This window comes from Acromyrmex echinatior, chromosome 15, assembly GCF_024713525.1.
Source record: "Acromyrmex echinatior isolate Ae372 chromosome 15, ASM2471352v2, whole genome shotgun sequence".
Lineage (NCBI taxonomy): Eukaryota > Metazoa > Arthropoda > Insecta > Hymenoptera > Formicidae > Acromyrmex > Acromyrmex echinatior.
Window position 1 is genome coordinate 2,449,940 of NC_141866.1, and position 19,135 is coordinate 2,469,074.

The following is a 19,135-nucleotide window of genomic DNA, read 5'->3' on the forward strand; positions in this document are numbered from 1 at the left end:
ATGCAGGTAAAAGCGGCGAAACACTCATGTTCGCACCTCTGAATTATGTTAATGTCGCTGACAGTTTTACCAGTTATCACTACCATGCTACGTCGGTGGAACCGATGGCGAGATGCACCTCTCGCGGAAACCAGTTTAATCCGACGTCTAGGGCACCGCTAATAGACCTCCACGAAGTCTACGTGGTTCAGCCGCATCAGCGATGATTCTAAAAATAATTCATTTTGTTGTCCCGATCGGATGTGAAAACGTGGCGACAGGGGATTGGCCTTTAAGCCATCGAACGTGCCATTTCAACGATAATACGAGGCCGAAGATAAAACGCATACGTCGCGGAATTGTTCACCCGCGACGCACGCTCAACTTGCTCTTGCCGACCCGCGTGCTTGGGTCGCGAGAAAGAGGATTAATATTCCTATCGGATGGTTCTTTAAGCTAATACACGTTCTTTGATACCGGCGGCCAAGTTAGCCGGTCGGGGCTATGATTCCGCGGCAACTTGCAACATCTGCACAGTCGTAACTCGCTCTAAGAGGACAACACTCGTAAGTTACTATCGCGAATGCTGTAATTTATACGTTACAACTGCCGAAGTTACGAAGCGAGACTTTATAGCCGCGGAGACACCTTCTGCGAGCCAGGGAAACGGAGTTCGCGGAGACGCGGTTAAAGCGGTTACTCCGCGCCGATCCGCTTCAGCCCTGTAATCACCGGCTGCGCGATCAGGAAAGATGCATGACGGCTAATCGAGAGGAGAAAACGCACGGGTCATCGATATAAGTTGTAAATTAGCGCGGGTGACAATGACCTCGGCAGGATATCCCGCGGGAAAACGCATTTCCCGTGTCGTTCGCGTAGGATCGCACAATTAATTCGAGCCCCATCAACGTTGCGCGCCACGAATAATCGATGTCTCCGAGTTTATACCGAGCATATAATTCCAGCGTGTGTAGAAGGCCAGGCACGTATCTGCCGTCTTCTCTTCTTCTCCTCACTACACCAAGCAAATGTTTATTAGAAGCGAAGAGCGATCCATCGTTGGGGATACGGCTCAACATTTTTAACAGTTTCCTCGATCCGCGAAGAGCTTCGGTCCTCCTTTTTCGCATTCTCATGTAATAACAGGTCTCAACTCTCGCTGGGGATCGACCGGGCTCGGTTCGCTCGCTTGTCCCGAGACAGAAAACCGGCACAGCCGCCGGCGATTGTCGTAGGTAAGTGAGTTTGACGTACACCGACATCGTGTATACTGCGCCATATGTATTCCACGGTTCCGAATATCTCTCTACCTCTACTTTCCTCGCACTCTCACTTCACATACAATCTATACGCTAGTCTTTCCCTTTCTTCATCTTGTCCTCGTCCATTTTTGCTCATCTAACGACTGATCGTCGATCTTGGAGAGATTTTTAAATATTAGAAGCGGAGATTAAGACATCTGAAGAAAGAGAGAGAAAGAGAGAGCTATCATTGTTGAGACTGCCATGAGATCTCAGTTGATCGAAGGAAACGTGACCGTCTTGGAAAACATCTGATTCGAGATCGTCCACGATCGTTCGTATATGAGGCTCGATTGCGTCGAACTTTCGAGTGACAAATAGCGTTCACGACTTACCGTGACTCTTACTCGTCGATAATGTCGACTAAGAACAAAAACAGGGATACCTCCGACCGTTCAAATATGGCTACACATAATGTGAAGAATATAATGCTCTTAATAACTAAACTACCTATTTCTGTGCGTTTGTATCTCAGAAATATACTTTAAAATATATTTCGATAGGCAGCGTCAGAACTGGCGAATTTAAAGAACAACGGTCACACATTGCGAGGTTATTGCCGTCTCGCATCTATTCTTACTTACCAGACTGGTCATTCGAGGAAGAAAGTACGGAAGAGGAGTAATGTCCCAAGTTTAGATGGGCAATTTTCCAAAATTTCAACTGACAACAACCAAAAATTAACCGTTTTTGAATTCATCATGGAAATATGAAAAAATGTGAAAATAAGATACAAGATTGATGACCTTTTAGCTTTTTGATTATAAACAAAAGCTCTAAGCCAAAAGTAACATCAAAAAGTTATTCTGCTCAATATCTAAATTATCGTAAAATGGATATTGCATTTAGTAACATAAATATCTATTAATTTTCCGGAGTTGACGCTAAATTTATAAGATCATTCAGTTATCAATTAAAAGCCATTATAATTAGTCTCAAGCCAAAATGACACTATTATAAAAACATGAATACTAAGAGAAGTATATTTTAATAAAAATAATCCAAATTTAAGTAACATAAAAAAAAATTTAGTCGTTTGATTTTTGACGAAGAAATTTATAATTGAGTGGGTCAAACAAAATCATCGGTAACTTCAAAAGATTAAAAAATGATAATTTGTGTAATATCATAAAAGGATACGTTAGTTGTGTCTATTTTATTTTAGTGTATTAATACTGTTATCGATATAACAAGATATGTCAATAGGTGTGGCAAGAAAAAGTAATATTGATCATTCTTTAAGTAGATATCGTTCGATTAATTATCAGTAAAAGAATATTAGCATTGAAATTTCCAAAGCGGTAGTCATGAAACACTGAGCCACATTGTATTTTATTAATGTGCACCGAGCGCAAGGCTGTTATCAATGCACTTCCGTGGTACGAAAAATAAGACAACGCGCGCAGTAGAAAGTACGTTTACACTTCGCTCTCGTTCCTGCGAATGGAATGACAGATTGCAAAAACGAGAACGACGGCTAAGCTCTTCGTAGATACTTTTCTTCATCATAATAGCCGAAGCTATGCTTAGGGAAAACCCGTGTTTCGCGAATCGACCACTAATAGATACCCATGCCGTACTCTGTGATAAGAAACTAAGATTTTTAACGCCTCTCTGTGAAGCCAGATTATTAGTTAAGATCTGCTAAGTGTATACTTAGGTAATATTGAGATTAAGCGAGTGGACTGTGGAATGTATACGAACATGTTTGTCACTTGCTTCAGATATTGATTTAGTTTTAGTTTCAATCCAATTCGCAGAACTGGATTGATTAACATTATCAATACATAACAGTGCTATATCTGACATCTCATGTCAAACGCAAATTTATAATACAATATCCCAAATATTTATACGAATATACGATATGCATATTCTTTCTAATATGTTTATTCTACTCGACATACTACGACAAAATTATATATTTAAAATGAGTTTTAGCAAGATTTATGCTATACTTTATTTGTATACATTTATTTATATACATTATAACGCATTTTATTGAGAAGTTAAAATAGCTGGTCGCGGTGCACACGGAACAGTGTGGGAGCTGTAAAAATAAACTGCATGCTTGCGTAATCTTGTGAAATTTCGCTTTAAAGAGATGTTTTCCAGCGTAAAAATACAGTCTATTGAAATACGGTTTTTGAAATTTTTTAGAAGAAAACTGCAGCATATATATATTCTTTTATACTCTTACATATCTATTTATATACATTTAATACAATATCTACAATATAGCATCTAAAAATTTTAGTATGGCTAAATGATCATTAGTTTTTATATTATGAAGATTTAAAAATAAAATATGTAAAGAAAGACATTTGTCATTGATTGACATGTAGTCTTTAACTTAACTGAAACGAAAAATTCAGATTTTTTTGTTCCTTTTGAATTAGAATACCTTTTTAAAGGAAAGTAAATACGTTCTGAACATAATCGAAAAAAGATTTTTATTCTGTGATACAAAAAATAATGACTTGACATAAAAAAGAAATTTCAGAAAACGCTGATTATAAAATAACGAATATATGTTTACTGAGAAAAAAAAATGCTGTTGATTTAATTAAATTCTATATTACGAGCTGTCATTAACATAACTTAAGTGATTAATTCATGTATATTTTTATTGACAATAAAGGCATAAATTATTATTTCAATAATCAAGGCCTTTATGTCAATAAAAATATACATGAATTAATCACTTATGTTAGTGACAGCCCATAATGTAGATTTTAATTGAATCAACAACATTTTTTCTCAGTGTTGAAAAACCTACATAGAGAAAATATTTCTTATATTCATCCATATAGGATAGAGCGTATTTTATATTAATTATCGCTGGAAATATAATCTGACGTATCTCTACTCAAAATATAACGATGCAATACGTTTTTTAGGTCAAGTCTTCGTATTACAATCGTCAATCCAACGTGGTGATCAAATCTGCAACAAAACACGCACGTATACTAGCTATATGTTCGCACATCTACCGCTGATGTCATTTGCTATTCCGGTGATTGGTGATGCTTCCGATATATGTACACTCGATCTGTGCGTCGTCCGCAGACTATTCCGGTCGACGCTTAACCCTGGATCGTTTCGCGCGAGGTTGCTTATTCGTCTTGAACCAAACGCATACATTAAAAACCTCCGTTTTTCATCACGGCATGCGTGAATAAACAATCATAAAATAACGGAGCACCTGACTATCTCATTCGTTGCTTTGATAACGTTCCCTTTCGTTGCTTGATAACGTTCAATAAATTCGACATTCCTAGCTTTCAACGCGCGGCTCGTGATTTCGACGATATTAACTTTCATGTGAGATCATTCGATGATGTCGACAATATCGAAGTCTATGATTTATGATTTCGGTTTGAAATTTTATTAGAGGCGAAATCTCAATATATATCTCAGTTTTCTGGATTCATCCGTACGCATGCGGCACCGATCGTTGATTGCTACATGGATTTTATTGCCTTTCACAGTTACGCTCTCGTTCGATCATAAAAAGGAATTTGTGTTAGGATACGTCATCGCCTTATCGGGCGTATTAAACGGGATCAATTGTGGTTGGATAAAAGTAGGTCGCTGGGCGATTATTTTCTTGATCTCTCATAAACCGTCATGACTTACGATGATTTTTATCTCGAAATATCTGCCCTGTATCTTCCACTTTGAATAAATATCGAGCTGCGAAATATCCAGAACAAACTGGGTGCCCACACATCGTCTATTTATAACTTCTCTGACGGCGGTCACTGTATCTGTAAGCGCCTCTGTTTTATTTGTCTTTACGAGAAGAGAATCCGCGGCGGGGCTGCTATATCTGCGGTTTGCTGCGTCTACATCGGGTCTTCCTGGCAGGTGCGGGAGGCCGCGATTATTCCAGCAAATGTCAGCGACCTCTCAGACGACCCAGGCGTCAACCGAGCGATCGGTGTTTCGCTCTTGGCAGAGTCGCGTGTGGCCACTGACTCGACTCGAGGAAGTACAGAAAGTACGCAGCTCGCTCGGTCGTTCACGTCGGATGGTTTATGTCGGATCGGCTGTTCTTACGGGTCGTTCGGTTTACGGTAGGAACCGCGAACACGCCGTGCCATGGAGACTTTACGAGCACACGGAGCTCTTATTGCAGATCACGGCGTCGCGTCGCGTCGCGTTGCGTCGCGTTGCGTCGCGTCGGCTACACGTGACGGCCCGGCGATCGTCCGGTAAACCTTGAGAAGCACGTGCGAGCATAATGCATCTTCCACCGTTGTCGTTGCAGTCTGCTGCTGCTGTCCTGAGACCACCCGCCGTAATAATAAAGTCGCCTGAGATTTGCCTCACATGTGGCTGACATCTGACGTTATACGTGCTTTTGCTCCGCAGTAGAAATTCCATTTACGAAATCGTGATCGAAACGCAATAATCAAGCGCGATGCGCCAATGCAGTGGTTTAAAGTTCCTCTGATATGAGCGAAAATAGAAATAGAAAATAAAATAAAAATCTTTAGCGACATCTCCAACAAAGATGTAATTTTGACCTTTTTGTAAAAGTTATGTTAATGTTTCATATTTTATCTTGCAGTATCTCAACTTTATCTTTGAAATGAAATAATATATGCTCTCCTTTAATATTTTTTGTTTTTTGTTTCTTAAATTAACTCTCTCGTTAATTGCATTAGCAACGTGAAAACAAAATAAAAGGATGATGAATACTTTCATTTCCAATCTGATGCTATTGCACAACCGTGATGTTAATAATTTGTTGATGACCGTGAATAAAGAATCTATAATCGAAGATTAGGCCGATTAGGGGATAAATTCAAAGATTAAGGGAAAGTGTACGTTGCCAGACGACGACCAGGTTGTATGTTAATATTTATGACAGTGAGTAGGAAACTGGCAGCATCTTTTCTATCGGGTTGTTGGGCACGCTTAATTGATCGGAGAGAGCCAATTTGAAATGAAATATACCACGGATAAAAGATTCTCGACGTGGAAAAGTTGCGTGACGAGTCGAGAGTTACGTGTTTGCCCAGGTGCAAGTGGGCTAGGTCGTTTTCTAAACCGCGTACTGATAATGTATGTCTGATGGATGCTTGGGAACGTAGGAAATAAACATCCGGATAATAAAACTCGATGGAATTTGACAGAATTCGACCTGTCCGTTTTGTCGTACTCGCTCTGACACGTATTCTAACGGTACGTCGTTCGGTTAAAACCTAATGCCGGACAATTTAACACAAATTGGACTTTCTCGCTCCTGGAAATTTTTACGTTGCGCAATTTTACGATCAATGTACTAGTAAAAATCTTCCGTTATTTTTTTTCTCCTCTGAGAAGTTAGATTTTATAAATGCACAATTGGAAATTATGTAACAATATTTATTAATATGATAAAAATTTTATCTGAGAATGTATGAAAATTATGAGACATTATCAAAAATGTAATTTGTACAATTGCACTATCATCATATTTGCACTGCCATATTTTTTTCGCTGCATTTTATATTTGAGGATTTATTTAATTCTAAAATATAATTTAATATATTATTTCAAGGTATGACAAATACAATAGAGGGACATGGAAATATTAATGTCAGCATACAATTAAATTTTTTTTTAACAATGAATTTTTTTTATTATCCGCGCATATAAATAAAATATTTTTTATTGTGCAAAAACTACTCGTAAACTTGCGAACAATTTGTGTTAATCATTTAATCATAAGGTAGACCGTCGTCGAGAAGATACCGTTTCTCGAGACGGTTCCGTGACTTCGTGTCCGGTGTCGTCCGGTCTCGAGTCGCTGGCTATTGTCTTCGCTGGTTATTTCGTTTGTCGTTCGTCTCTGTCACGTCGTCGTTGCACTTATATTTCCTTGGTGGATAGTTGTAAGTCACAAATAAGACGATGTGCTTGGTAGCTTATCGAAGTCGAGCAAAATAAACTTTATCCATATGAATGGCGATCTCAGTAATTAGACATAAATTGCTGTAATTATTTATTATCTTCAAATTATTTTGTGATAACTTCTTTTACATTTTAAAACATTTTTTGTAGTATATATGTTGCATATACACACGATAATCACACATATACACGTGATTTTTTATGTTTATCGCAGTCATTCATCTCTGATGCAGAAAAAAAGGTTTATTTTGGTTGTATGTTATGCGAAAGTTCCATTCTGAAATACGAGAATAAGTATTGTCTGAGTTTCGCTACTTCAATGGAGATATTTAATAGTTACAAGAATTTTCTGAATCGTGCCTACTAATCATCTAAATTATATCTACTAATCATATGGCAATGGATGTTGTAACGTCGTGTATTATTACGTATTTTGTTTCATGGAATATCTTTCTTATTATTAAATTTTATGAAATTGTCTATACACATTTGTAAATCAAATGTTTCAATATTTGGAGACTTGGCAAACCACTCTTCCCTTCCAAATCCTGCTCTCGTTAATGAATGTAAACTACCGGTATTACCACTATCACTGCTAAACGCGCTTGGAATTAGCTACGATTGCATACCATTAACCCAGTTTCCAAACTAGTCATCAAACGAGTCTCGTTGTAGGTATACGAAGAAGGATGTTACGAAGTGTGGAAAGTTTTTAGTCTTAATGCACTTGTTCCTCTTTTACGTTAATGCAGGATGTTAAAGTGACTGTTTGCTTAATGTTTAATGGCAGTTAAGTTATCCGTCAAAATAAATGAATACGCGGAATGATGCAAGTACGTCGATAATGCGATACAACGCGTATTTACTCTAATTTCATAATTATAGTTCAATAATATTTTCCACTGCTGGCGAAACGGTGCAGCGGGCGGTCCGCAAAAATTAAGTTTCTCCACTTTTATGCACCACTGGTGAAACGAAACGATTTATCGCATCCCTGTGGTAATTATCTCGATAAACGCGGCGCAAAGTTTTACTCTCTTATTTCCTTTCCATATCCGAGAAATGATATATTATATAATGTTAAGTGTATATTTTTACGACCACACCTAGGAAATATCTGTCGATTGTAGATAAGAGTAATCGATAAAAATGTACAACGTGTGACATTTCACCAGTACTTGGCCTAGTATCTTTATTATTCTTTTTCTTTTCACGAGGATATATTCCCAGTCCTTGAAACATAAAAATAATAACAATTTGTTCCGAATCAAGTGAAAGATGTATTTAATTGAGGCGAAAGACATTCATTAGTTACTCGACTCGAGCCACCACGACACATGATACGCGCTCTTTTCTTGATGAGTTTTACTTGATATCATCGGATACAGCATAGTGAAAGATGTCGACGGACGACAAGAGCAACCGGTGTAAGCGATACTTTGCGTGTTGTCATTGTCGGTGTCGACTACTCCGTTTCTGCGATATAGTTGTGTATACAGTTGCAAGAATTAACAAGATAAAACAAGATTTATAGTGACAGATTTAGAATTTTAGCAATTCTAATCGAAAAACAATACTTAAATCCTTATAAGAATAATAAAATTTTGGTAGAATATAATTTATATCATTTAGCTGACTTAGCAAATAGAATGAATATACGAATACATCTTTCTTATACAAATATACTATAATTTATTTTTAGAAATATTTAATATCTGAGATAAATTTCGCGAATTACAGACAAAATAGAAAATAAAAGTACAAGCAAATATAAAACGCCTTAATTTTTAATATATCAAATGCGAATTAGCGTTTCTTCGTGCTATTATTCCGCACGTAACTTTGCACCAAATCGAATTGACTTCTTGGCAAAGGAAACATTGCATTACACTTCGCAGTATAGGCTTCATAATGCTCGAACAGGAATTCAAGGGCCAATTATCGTACCGCAGGTGCAATGCCAACCGCGACATGACGAAAAGTGAAAACAACTCGGTGACTCGTGTTTCGCGTAACAAGGATTAGCGATAACGCTGCGGGTCGCCACTTCCGATTATCGGAGAAAAAGAGAGTATGTCCGTCTCTCGCATAAATCTGAATTTCAATTAAAAGAATGCCTTTTTATGAACGACGTATTCTTGTGGTGCGAGTGAAAAAGGCATTTATCGTTATTCAATTTCACGTCAGACTTACGAATTGCGATGCGCTGCGATTTCGAAACCTTTCATTATGCAAAATTTGCGCAATTAATGCAAATGTCGTGTAAGATATATTTACGTTTATACGTCGACAATAAATATGAGATCACTGTCAGAGTTCATTATTAATTTATCGTGAGGCGTATTCGTGGCGCCGCACTTCGTCTTTTCGATCGCTTGTGGAAAATATGATCGAGCACCAACGAACAAACCAACACGCCCGTGGTGGCACACGGTAACCTTTTTTCTGACATTTCTGCCTCATAGGTTGGTTTATTCGAAAGGTCAAACTGTTGCGCTCTCGAATATCTAGCGCGGTCGCGGGAAGGCGAAAGAAAGTGCGGGGTAGGAGAAAAGAGAGAAACGTGCAACGGTTCTGACACTCTTCTGCCGGGTAATCTCCTCTTCCTGTCGAAGGTCGGGCGCAAGTCAAATGCCCGTTCGTCGAACCGTGTCGTGGGTTTGGAACATCTTAGTCGGAGTGCGTATCGAATAGTTGGTCGATCGCTGGTGCGTTGCAGGTAGTCACCCAATCAGAGCGAGAAGGAAACAAAAGAAAGGTGAAAAGAATTATCGCCCCGTGAGATCGAGTCTACATCCTGTATCCCAACCGGACAGAACTTTTGTCCGGCAATAATTATTAGTCGATTGTTTAGACACTCGTACTCTCTTTTCTACCTTATTACCGGCATCTTCTGCCGGTATCAGTGTCTCTCTATTTTCGCGCGAAACGTTTCAGACTATTTCTCAATAGTCTCTCGCGTGCTTCGTGACCCGAAAAATCATGGATCGATGAATAAAGAGGTGCTGGGTCACAGAACGCGCCTCGCCGTTATTATCGCTCCTCCTTTGACTCGCGAAACGTCTTGTTCTGCTTTTCATACAATTACTCCCGTCGCGCGAAATCGTCCTTGCCCGACTTCTCGCCTTTCAAGAATACGTTCGACGTCGCACCCGTTGGAATTTAATAACATATATCGCATACATACATCGATCGTATTCAACGAGCGTGATTCTTCTACATTCTCGCGAAAGCGTATATGGTTTGCGACCTTACCTTGCACATAAGAGTGGCACGGTTCTCTCCTTTATGAAACACCGATCTCCCAGTGGTTCAACATACCGATCCCGCGCGAACTGATAGTTATATACAACTCGATAAGTAAATCTTATGCGTTCAGTATATCTCCACGTCGTTCGAGAGGTATGGAAAGGATTGCTCGTAACGCGTCTCCGTGTCATTTAAGAGCCACGTTGCACGTAATTCAGGGAAAGTCACACGCTCGTAAATCAGCCTGGGTACGGGTACCGTTAGATTTGCAATGATAATCTCATGGTAATGTATGCGATTCGCTCGAGTAAACGAACGAGAAAATAATTAATAACCCCAGGTAATCCGAGTTCGCCGAACTGTCAGTAGCGGATATTGCGATCCTTGGGGGTTTATGAGTTTGCGACATACAGTGAAGAGTTTACAAAAACAGTGTTTCTTTCGTTCGATATCTCGTTAGCTCTCTTTCTTTGATTTCCATACCTGTGATAGACAACGTTTTATAACTCTGTTTTATGAGAATGTGGATGAGGCTATTAAATTCTCTAATGACATAATTCACGTTGCGATGGCGCTTACGGTTATAAATATTCTACATCAGGATTTTATATGATACTTAAATAACACGAAGTGCAAATGGTTTGTAAAGTAGTTGTATGGTAGAAATTATACTTATATTATAGAAATATAAATATAATTTTGACGATATTAGATGTTTCATGCGTTAAATATACAATTGCGATTAATATGTTTGTGTATTCTTCTCTTTGATATAATATTTACGTAAATAACATATTGTTCTGCCGATTATATGTTTTGTTCTCATTCGAAAGAAATTACAGAAAATTACTGAAAATTATATGGAACCTATCTATGTCAAGGAAGCGAGACGAGCCAGCGAATCACAAATTATGTTGGCGGTACGAACGATTCTAGATTGTGCGTGATCGTTGATTGATACGCACAAGAGACGCTCCACAGAGTTTTCAAGATCAGTTGCTTCGGATTTCCGGACGATCCGTCGATCAGTCTCACAAGCCGTATCGATCACGCAGAGTAAGGTGTATTTACAGTTATCTCTAATTCAATTGATCGATCGTGGGATAAGCGCAATGTATGGCAGGACGTTGCGGATACATGGATTATAATAATGATGCTGTATCTAGCAACGGAGGCGGTTATTTACCATTCAATTACTTTACAATTACGGGATCGCGTGTGCCCATATCTTAAATTACGCGATGCCATTTTAGCAATAAAAGCTTTAACCTGTTCGAGACCTTTAATAATTGATAATTACAGAATGAACGACACAGGAAAAAATCATGGGCTCGTGTCTCCAAAGATTAACAAGTTCTGATAAAAATAAATCTTGATGGTACCATTAATGGCGATCGTTACCATTAATGGTCTCGAGAAATTAAAATAACGACAAGTTGAATTTACCGTTATGTACAATCACGCAACTTGTGACTGATTAATTGACCGTGACAGTTATCAATAATAATTTAATGATGGTAAATGTAACATAATTGATAAAGACGTTGAGACGTTGAAATATAAAAAGATTGTTACAATTAAACTTACCCTTGATGAGAGTGCGGAGGTGCAGGTCTCGGCGGAGGCGGCAAGGACTTCCTACCCGATGTATTCTGCCGTGGTGCTAAAGGCGGCGGTGGCGAACTAGGAGAATCCGTGCTGTATTTCTCCGTCGGACATTGAGGCTGAGGTTTCTGTTTAGGAATATCAATGTACTTCGGCGGTAGTGCATAATAACCGTGCGTAGTCCTCTGCGTCACGTCATTAGAACGTTGATGGTGATTAGGAACGTATTTTGGGGGTTCGTGATATTTTTGTGGGCTTGACTCCGAGGGAAATAGCTTTGAACTAGCTTCGTATCCCGTTTTCACCGGGCTGCCAATGGAAAAACTGTGATTTCCGCTCTTCAGGTATTTGGACGGACTCTTCGCGACTTCTGTCACTGGCAGATAATTCGGTCTCGAAGATGGACTCGCAATAGCATTCTTATCTGCATTTTTAGGCACTTGAGGCTGCGGTCTTTGACCTGAAGAAGATTCTAATCTCTGGCCAGAATCGTTTCGTAACAAACCGGACGCGTCGACACGCGTCCCGTCAACTCGCATCGATTCCTGTCGAATAATCCTCGGTTCCACGGGAACTTGCGGGGCAGGTCTCTGATTCCCGGAATCACTGTATCTTTGCGATATGAGATCAGGTAGTTGCGCCGGAGGTCTGGTTGAAAAAGATCTCTCCTCGGATATTCTCCTTGTCGGAGCTATCCTCCCATTCACCATAAGTTTCTGGGTAGAAGGATATCTCAAACTGGAACGTCCCGTGATTACCATTCTGTGCGTGGCGAAGCCAGCCGAGACTCCGTTCTCCAGTACCATTTCGGAATCCACGTGTTTCAATGCCGCGGCGGATCTCACGAATTGATGCTGTTCCTGTTCTTGCACGCCTGTTTTCGTCGAATTCGGTGAGGATTTGCCGGTGGGCTTATCGTGATCTCTCTTGGCGTTATGTTTCGATCTTTTCATGGAATGTCTTTCCGACTTATGTCGTTCGCATGACCTTTCACGACTGATCTTTGCCGTTTCCTCCGTCTGATGGTGAATGTTGTTAGATTTACGCTCTGTAAAACAATCCTCGCTGAGTTCAGGTGGTGGGGGTGGCAATGGATCGTCGCAATCGTGGACCTCACTTTCTGTGACTGTCGGCGGCGACGGTGGTGGCAAATCGGGGCTGGGTATGCGTTCATTGAAAGCGGTTCTCAGGTGTGGCTTTTTAGGCGGTCTCTCGGGCACCCAATCGTCTATCGATATAGCTGGTCCAACTATCACAGGACCTAATAAATCCGTAGAGAGACTACTGCAACTGTTGCTATGTTGATGCTTAGGACTCGGCAAGTCACCATTTCCTTGATTCTGAGCTCTACTAACGTTTTCTCTCCACGTTCCACTGGCATAATCTGATGCTGAACTGGCTCTTCGGGATGAGGAAGGTCTCGGTCGGGGAGGAGGCTGCGGTGGTGGACTTTGAGGACTCTGAGGAGTTGGCGCAGGACCTTGCGCCAACTGAGGTTCCGATCGCCAAGACGCTTGATGATGTCTTTCGTAGTAAGATAATAGCGCTTTCTTTTGAATCGCTTTCAAAGTAGGATCGGATACTCTATGACGTTTTTCTGGATCCAAATAAGTGTAACGCATTTGTTGCTTTTCCAATTCGTTGACGCGTTCAGCTACTGAAAGCTGCGGTTGTGGCGGTGAATTTAAGGTCATTCTAGAAAAAAGAAATGTTGCAAAATATTGTAGTTTATGATCATATTTATTACAAAGAAGTATAATAATTCTAGAAAAATATATACGTCAATTTACCTTGAAGATTGCGTGGATTCTTGTGGTTGCGTTGTACTGACTGGATAAAGTTTTCGTTTGCTACGTTCGCGATCCAAATACAGCACGCTTTCCGAATGATGTCGTTGAGGAGTCTGCACCCTGGCACTATGAGCGATCAGCTGCTTACTGCACTGAATTCCATTAGTTTGACTCACGTCGGACATCGATCCATGTATAGGATTCCAATTTTCAGAACTCTGTGGACTTGCTGCTCCAACTTGCTGACGTGTAGGACTTTGCGGCATAGATTGAGTATATTTGTCGTTCTCCAATCTACTCGAATTGTCCCACTGATTCGTTTGTGATCTATCATTCAGTGAATCATCATCGAGATTGGATTCCTGCCACTTGCTGTCTCGAATCGCCGACGTTTGGCAGATATCACTGATCGACGCGGACGTCGTACAGTGATCGATCACCGCTGGCAAGCTGGGCCTACTCTGTCCCTTCTTGTTTCGATCGTTCATCGAAGACTGCCATTTGTCAAGGCTGTGCCTTCCTTTCGCTGGCGGGCCTATCTCGGACGTACTGACATCACTCATAGAACTCTGCCACTTTTCGTGACAAACATTGTTGGATTTTTGAGTTATAATCCCTCCGTTTACACTGCTAACATCTGACATAGATCCATGATGCCATCGATCGGATACTACTTGGCGAGGAGGCATACCGCTCGATACGCTGACATCCGACATCGAACCGTGCCATTTCAAAGTCTCGCTACTAGAAGCGCTACCACTAGACGTAGTCACTACGCTGTCTCTACCCTCTCGAGAAGTATCTTCCCAAGACGCCGTGGGCCTTTGTGCTACCGCCTCGCTGTCTCTCCTCAATCTGATAAAAAAAGCAATCTCTCATTACAAAGACATCGCATGTTAATAAAATGATGTATAAAAATAATCTTGCCTGTCGAGAAACGGTGTGTTCGTCGTAGAATCCACGCTGGATACATAGCTGTGATATCCCTCGGATTGCGCATAGCTAGCTTGTTGAGAATGCTGCACTCTCGTATATTCTTCAAGACCAGCTTGCGTTAAGGTTGTTTCGCGATAGAGGTCCACCTAAATAAATAAATTCGACATGAAAATAAGAAAAAAAATGTCTACAGTACTGTTAAGCATTATATGTTTTTTCATATTCTCAGAATATTTCGGCTCGAATTATTATTCGACTGTATCTTCTTACCTGAGACACCTGAGGGTCCTGGTAGCTTCTAACATAAGCCTCCAGATCAACGTGACTCAAAGTCTGAGACTGCTGTTCTCGTTCCGGTGGTGATGGAACCACATATTCCGCATCTCCCAAAGCTTTGCCTTCACGATCCACGCGCGGCCACAATCTCGGCTCTTCTTCAACACTACTTCTGTTGCGTGACTCGTAAGTTTCGGCTGGGATCTTCTCGCAACGCTCCATTACCGTCTTCAACTGTAATATTCAATTTTTGCAATGTAATAGAAAATGTACTTAGAAAGTGGCACTTGCCAAAGTAATTTTTGTTACACATTTTACATTTACAATAAAATAACGCAGAGAATTGAACGATTAATAAAATACTTATATAAATTTACGCGATTGAAAAATATTTTTGCATCGGCAATGCATACGCCTGTTATGTGTTAGTAACGATTAGCTTTTAGCTGCAGTATTCTATGACTCACGGTCTTATTCATTCTCGCATTTCCTCGACAAGAGAAATAGTAAAAAAGTCTTAATCTTAAAATAGATCAGGAGGGAGCTAATTGCGTGCGTTCTAAATTAGAAATCACGCCGTCTAATAAAACTTCATGGTCAACGAAAAAAAGTAACTTGAGTTAGCTAGCATCTCTCTCTGTTTTTTTAACCTACAATTTTCTCTTTGCTTGATACCGGGAGCTGGTATACCGAAATTTACGACGCGATGCGGGTCAGACCTTCAAAATACCACGGCCTACTTCTGAGAAAGCCAGTAGCACGCTGGTGATTATGTCACTGAGAGAAAGGAGGGTGCGGGTGTGGGAGATTAATTGCGTACGTCGTTTTAGGGCGCAGCACAGTATATACACTAAGGTTTTGCCCCGAGGTGATCCTGATTCTTAACACGGCATGCTCGCCCGAATAAGTCCCCTTAATTGTTAAACACGTGGATGGTGTCGACGTGAAACTTTGTAATTCGTTTGAAAGCATGAGGAAAGTGTTTCGATAAGCTCCGTTGCCTCGTGACTTGTTTATACCGCCGAGATACTTTGGTGTCATGTAAACGAGATTCGATTTTGCAACCGGCAAGACAATCGAGAACGGCTGACATAGCGAATTCTGAGCTACAACAGGAAGGATTTCTATAAAGAAATCGGGCTAATGCAATCGAGTAAATGACAGAAATTGAAAATATCTTTATTAAGTTAATATAATAATTTCTAAAAGCTATAATAAGATCATTTTATTTATCCATCCGTATTACACGCTACCTGTTCCTATTAATTGTCGCGATTAATTCTTGCAAAGTAATGTAAAAGTTATTCTTTTTATAGTGCATAGCAAATGGGTATTAATATTTAATAATAAAACCTACAAAAATAACGGAAATTGAAATCGTGTGTGCTTGCGTGCGATATCTTTTATGTATTTAATTAATAGTAAATCACGACGTTCGCTATGCAAATGCACAGTCTACGTTCAGGTTGTATAAGCGATGCGGCCTAACGATCGTTTTACGGAAAACGAAGAGGGCTTTACAAGTTACCTGCTGCGTGAATGCAGGATTGGGCCTCTTCGTGTGTGGTCTGGTGTATTGGGCCGGCTTCTCCTTCGGATAGTTGGTGTGATCGGTCCAAGACTTGGAGCGATGAGAACCGCTGTGCCCTGAGCTGTGGATATCCTCGTCGGAGTGTCGTTCTGGCGCGCTTGGCCACGAAGGATACTTCTCGTGTCCCGGGCCGTAACACACGCCCTTGAGACTGGAGGCATCCCTAACTGGCGGCGTCGGTGGTGGTGAAGCTTCGTCTCTCTCATTAAGAGGGAGCGTGAAACTGTTGAATCCGAGGTTCTCGCTGTACCTAATGGGACAAACGAGTATGGAAACGTCGCGGTTAAACCAGTGCCAGTTGCACATTGCACGTCCGTGACAGTCGGAGAGACCAGAAATAGCATGTGTGACGCAACGTCCTCCCTACGTGGAAACAATTACGCACGGACGCAAAATCATCTGTTTATTAGCACCTCGCCCAATGAATCACTCGTAATACGGCACTCTCGACCGCGGTGCTTCTGAGCGCTATGTCATTGAACCACTTTATTACCAGGATGTGTGTGGACTGTATAATTTATGATACTGTCAACGAGTAACTTGTGCAGTAATCGGGATATTTCCCCAATGTTCCGTTCCGTTATTATTTTCTCGACAATATACCGTTCATATAAAAAAAAAACAAAGACATATCCTTCCAGTTATATACTAATATATACTAATTTGCATTTAATAAATCTTATGACGGAAATCTTATCTCATTATCCTGCAAGTAATCTTATTATTACAGTACTCGAATTAAATCGCTTTATATATCGATAATTTATTTTATATACCGGATAATCATTGCTTACGATAATTTGCGTCGGAAGAGGATCGAAGGGAGAAAGAAAGAGAGAGCAGAAAAAGAAGCAGGAAAAGAGAGTTGCGTGAACCAACATTGAGAAAAAAGCGCGCACGTAATCGCGAGCACGTACCCGCAGTCGTTCTTATAGCCCGGAGTATTCTTCTTGTGACCGTCGTTGTAACTGGTAACTGCGGTGGCCTTCTTGCCGCCGCTACCACCCTCGTGATCATTCTCCGTGCTGGACCTCCGCCCGTCGTTTCTGCGACGGTAATATTCGTTAGGAGCCACCGACCGAGGCGGACTCTGCTTAAGGCCATAGCCTTCCTGAGAATACGACGTGGCACTCTTGAAATTGGCAGCCTCGCTCCCGTGGCCGTGGCTCGCGTATTTGTAAGACCCCGGGGGACAGGAAGGTGGGCCTGGGGCCTCATCCTGGACGCGATATCCTGGCGGCGACGGTTGCAACTCCGTCATCGTGTAACCAACGTCCCCGCCATCCGGGATACACCTAAGTGAGCAGAAAATTAAAATCATGAGCTTCGACGTCCCCTGAGATAAAGTCCCGTGATTAGACAGTCGCATAGAATAGATTAAGCGATTACGATTAAGTATAACAGAATCGGGTGCAGCATTTTCGCATATTTATGAGGTAGCACGCGTACATGCAAATTAAATGTTACGTGAACATTTTATCAATCGATAGATCTTTAATTTTGTAATATTATTAAATCATAATGCTGTCTCTGCGCGCAATAATTTCTGCTTTTCTATTTCGGAATTTACTTAAATATAGCATCGAAGACTTGTTTCGAAATAAAAACATACAAAAATGATGTATAATAATTGTGTTACAAAATGCAAATATAATGTGATTATAGCGTGCGGCAGATATATAACTAATTTAGGTCATAAAAATTATATCTGTTTTAATTCTTGCTTCGAATGAAACTTAAAATGAATTTTTCGACATCCTGTAATACATCGTCGTGGATGTTTTCTAGTAATGTAAATGATCGCGATATCGTAGATATACGAGTAGCATTATTCTAATTTCACTCTGTTCGCGGGGGAAATTACATTATCTGCAATGCTAGTAGGTGCGAGATTGTAGGATTGGATGCTGGGCGTATCGGTTACGAGATAAAATCCGAGAAAAACATCTTACGACTGGTTATTTAACCTTTGGGCGAATTAGAGACACGTATACATGCAGTTAACTCTCGGGCGACAGAGAAGTAATGAGTCGCGTTAATATAGAGGCACACTCAGCAATATGATTGATGAGACTGATAGATAACGCTATTTCCGAGTCAGGGGTCTCTGGAGCGCGTGAATAATGACAGCTTTTAACGAGGAGCACGGATGCCAAAAAGTAAAATAGAAACGATTGCATATTTTCAACGCGGAAGGAATCGCCGTGTATAAGTTCGTTTAACTTTTTGCCAAGCAAGTTTTTATCTATTCTACGATTAATTTAAATAGTGGATTAATTATAAATTACAAGCACTTTAGTTCATTTAAATTGTAAAACTCTTATAAATATCAGTTCTCCTTAGGATGATTACGATAGCACTTTGTAAATTAACGACTTTAACAGCGCTTTAATTAAGAATTATAGATGGTTAATATTAATTATTAAAATCCTTTTTTTCGCAAGAAATTAATGAAAGCACTGAAATTTTATTTATTAGGTTGAAATATTAAAACAGCTCAATCA

At 40.2% G+C, this 19,135-nt stretch overlaps 1 protein-coding gene across 1 annotated transcript in view; it reads right to left on the reverse strand.

Moving 5' to 3' along the window:
• The window catches only part of Shrm (shroom), a 122,694-nt gene that overhangs the window by 31,483 nt on the left and 72,076 nt on the right, over nt 1–19,135 (reverse strand). The window contains exons 2-7 of the mRNA XM_087413716.1: nt 17,549–17,926; nt 16,569–16,881; nt 15,035–15,274; nt 14,756–14,910; nt 13,829–14,683; nt 12,021–13,733 (exon numbers count right to left, since the gene is read on the reverse strand). Coding sequence (XP_087269842.1) covers nt 12,021–13,733; nt 13,829–14,683; nt 14,756–14,910; nt 15,035–15,274; nt 16,569–16,881; nt 17,549–17,892 — 3,620 coding nt within the window. The 5' untranslated portion in view covers nt 17,893–17,926. The remainder of the gene's footprint in view (nt 1–12,020; nt 13,734–13,828; nt 14,684–14,755; nt 14,911–15,034; nt 15,275–16,568; nt 16,882–17,548; nt 17,927–19,135) is intronic.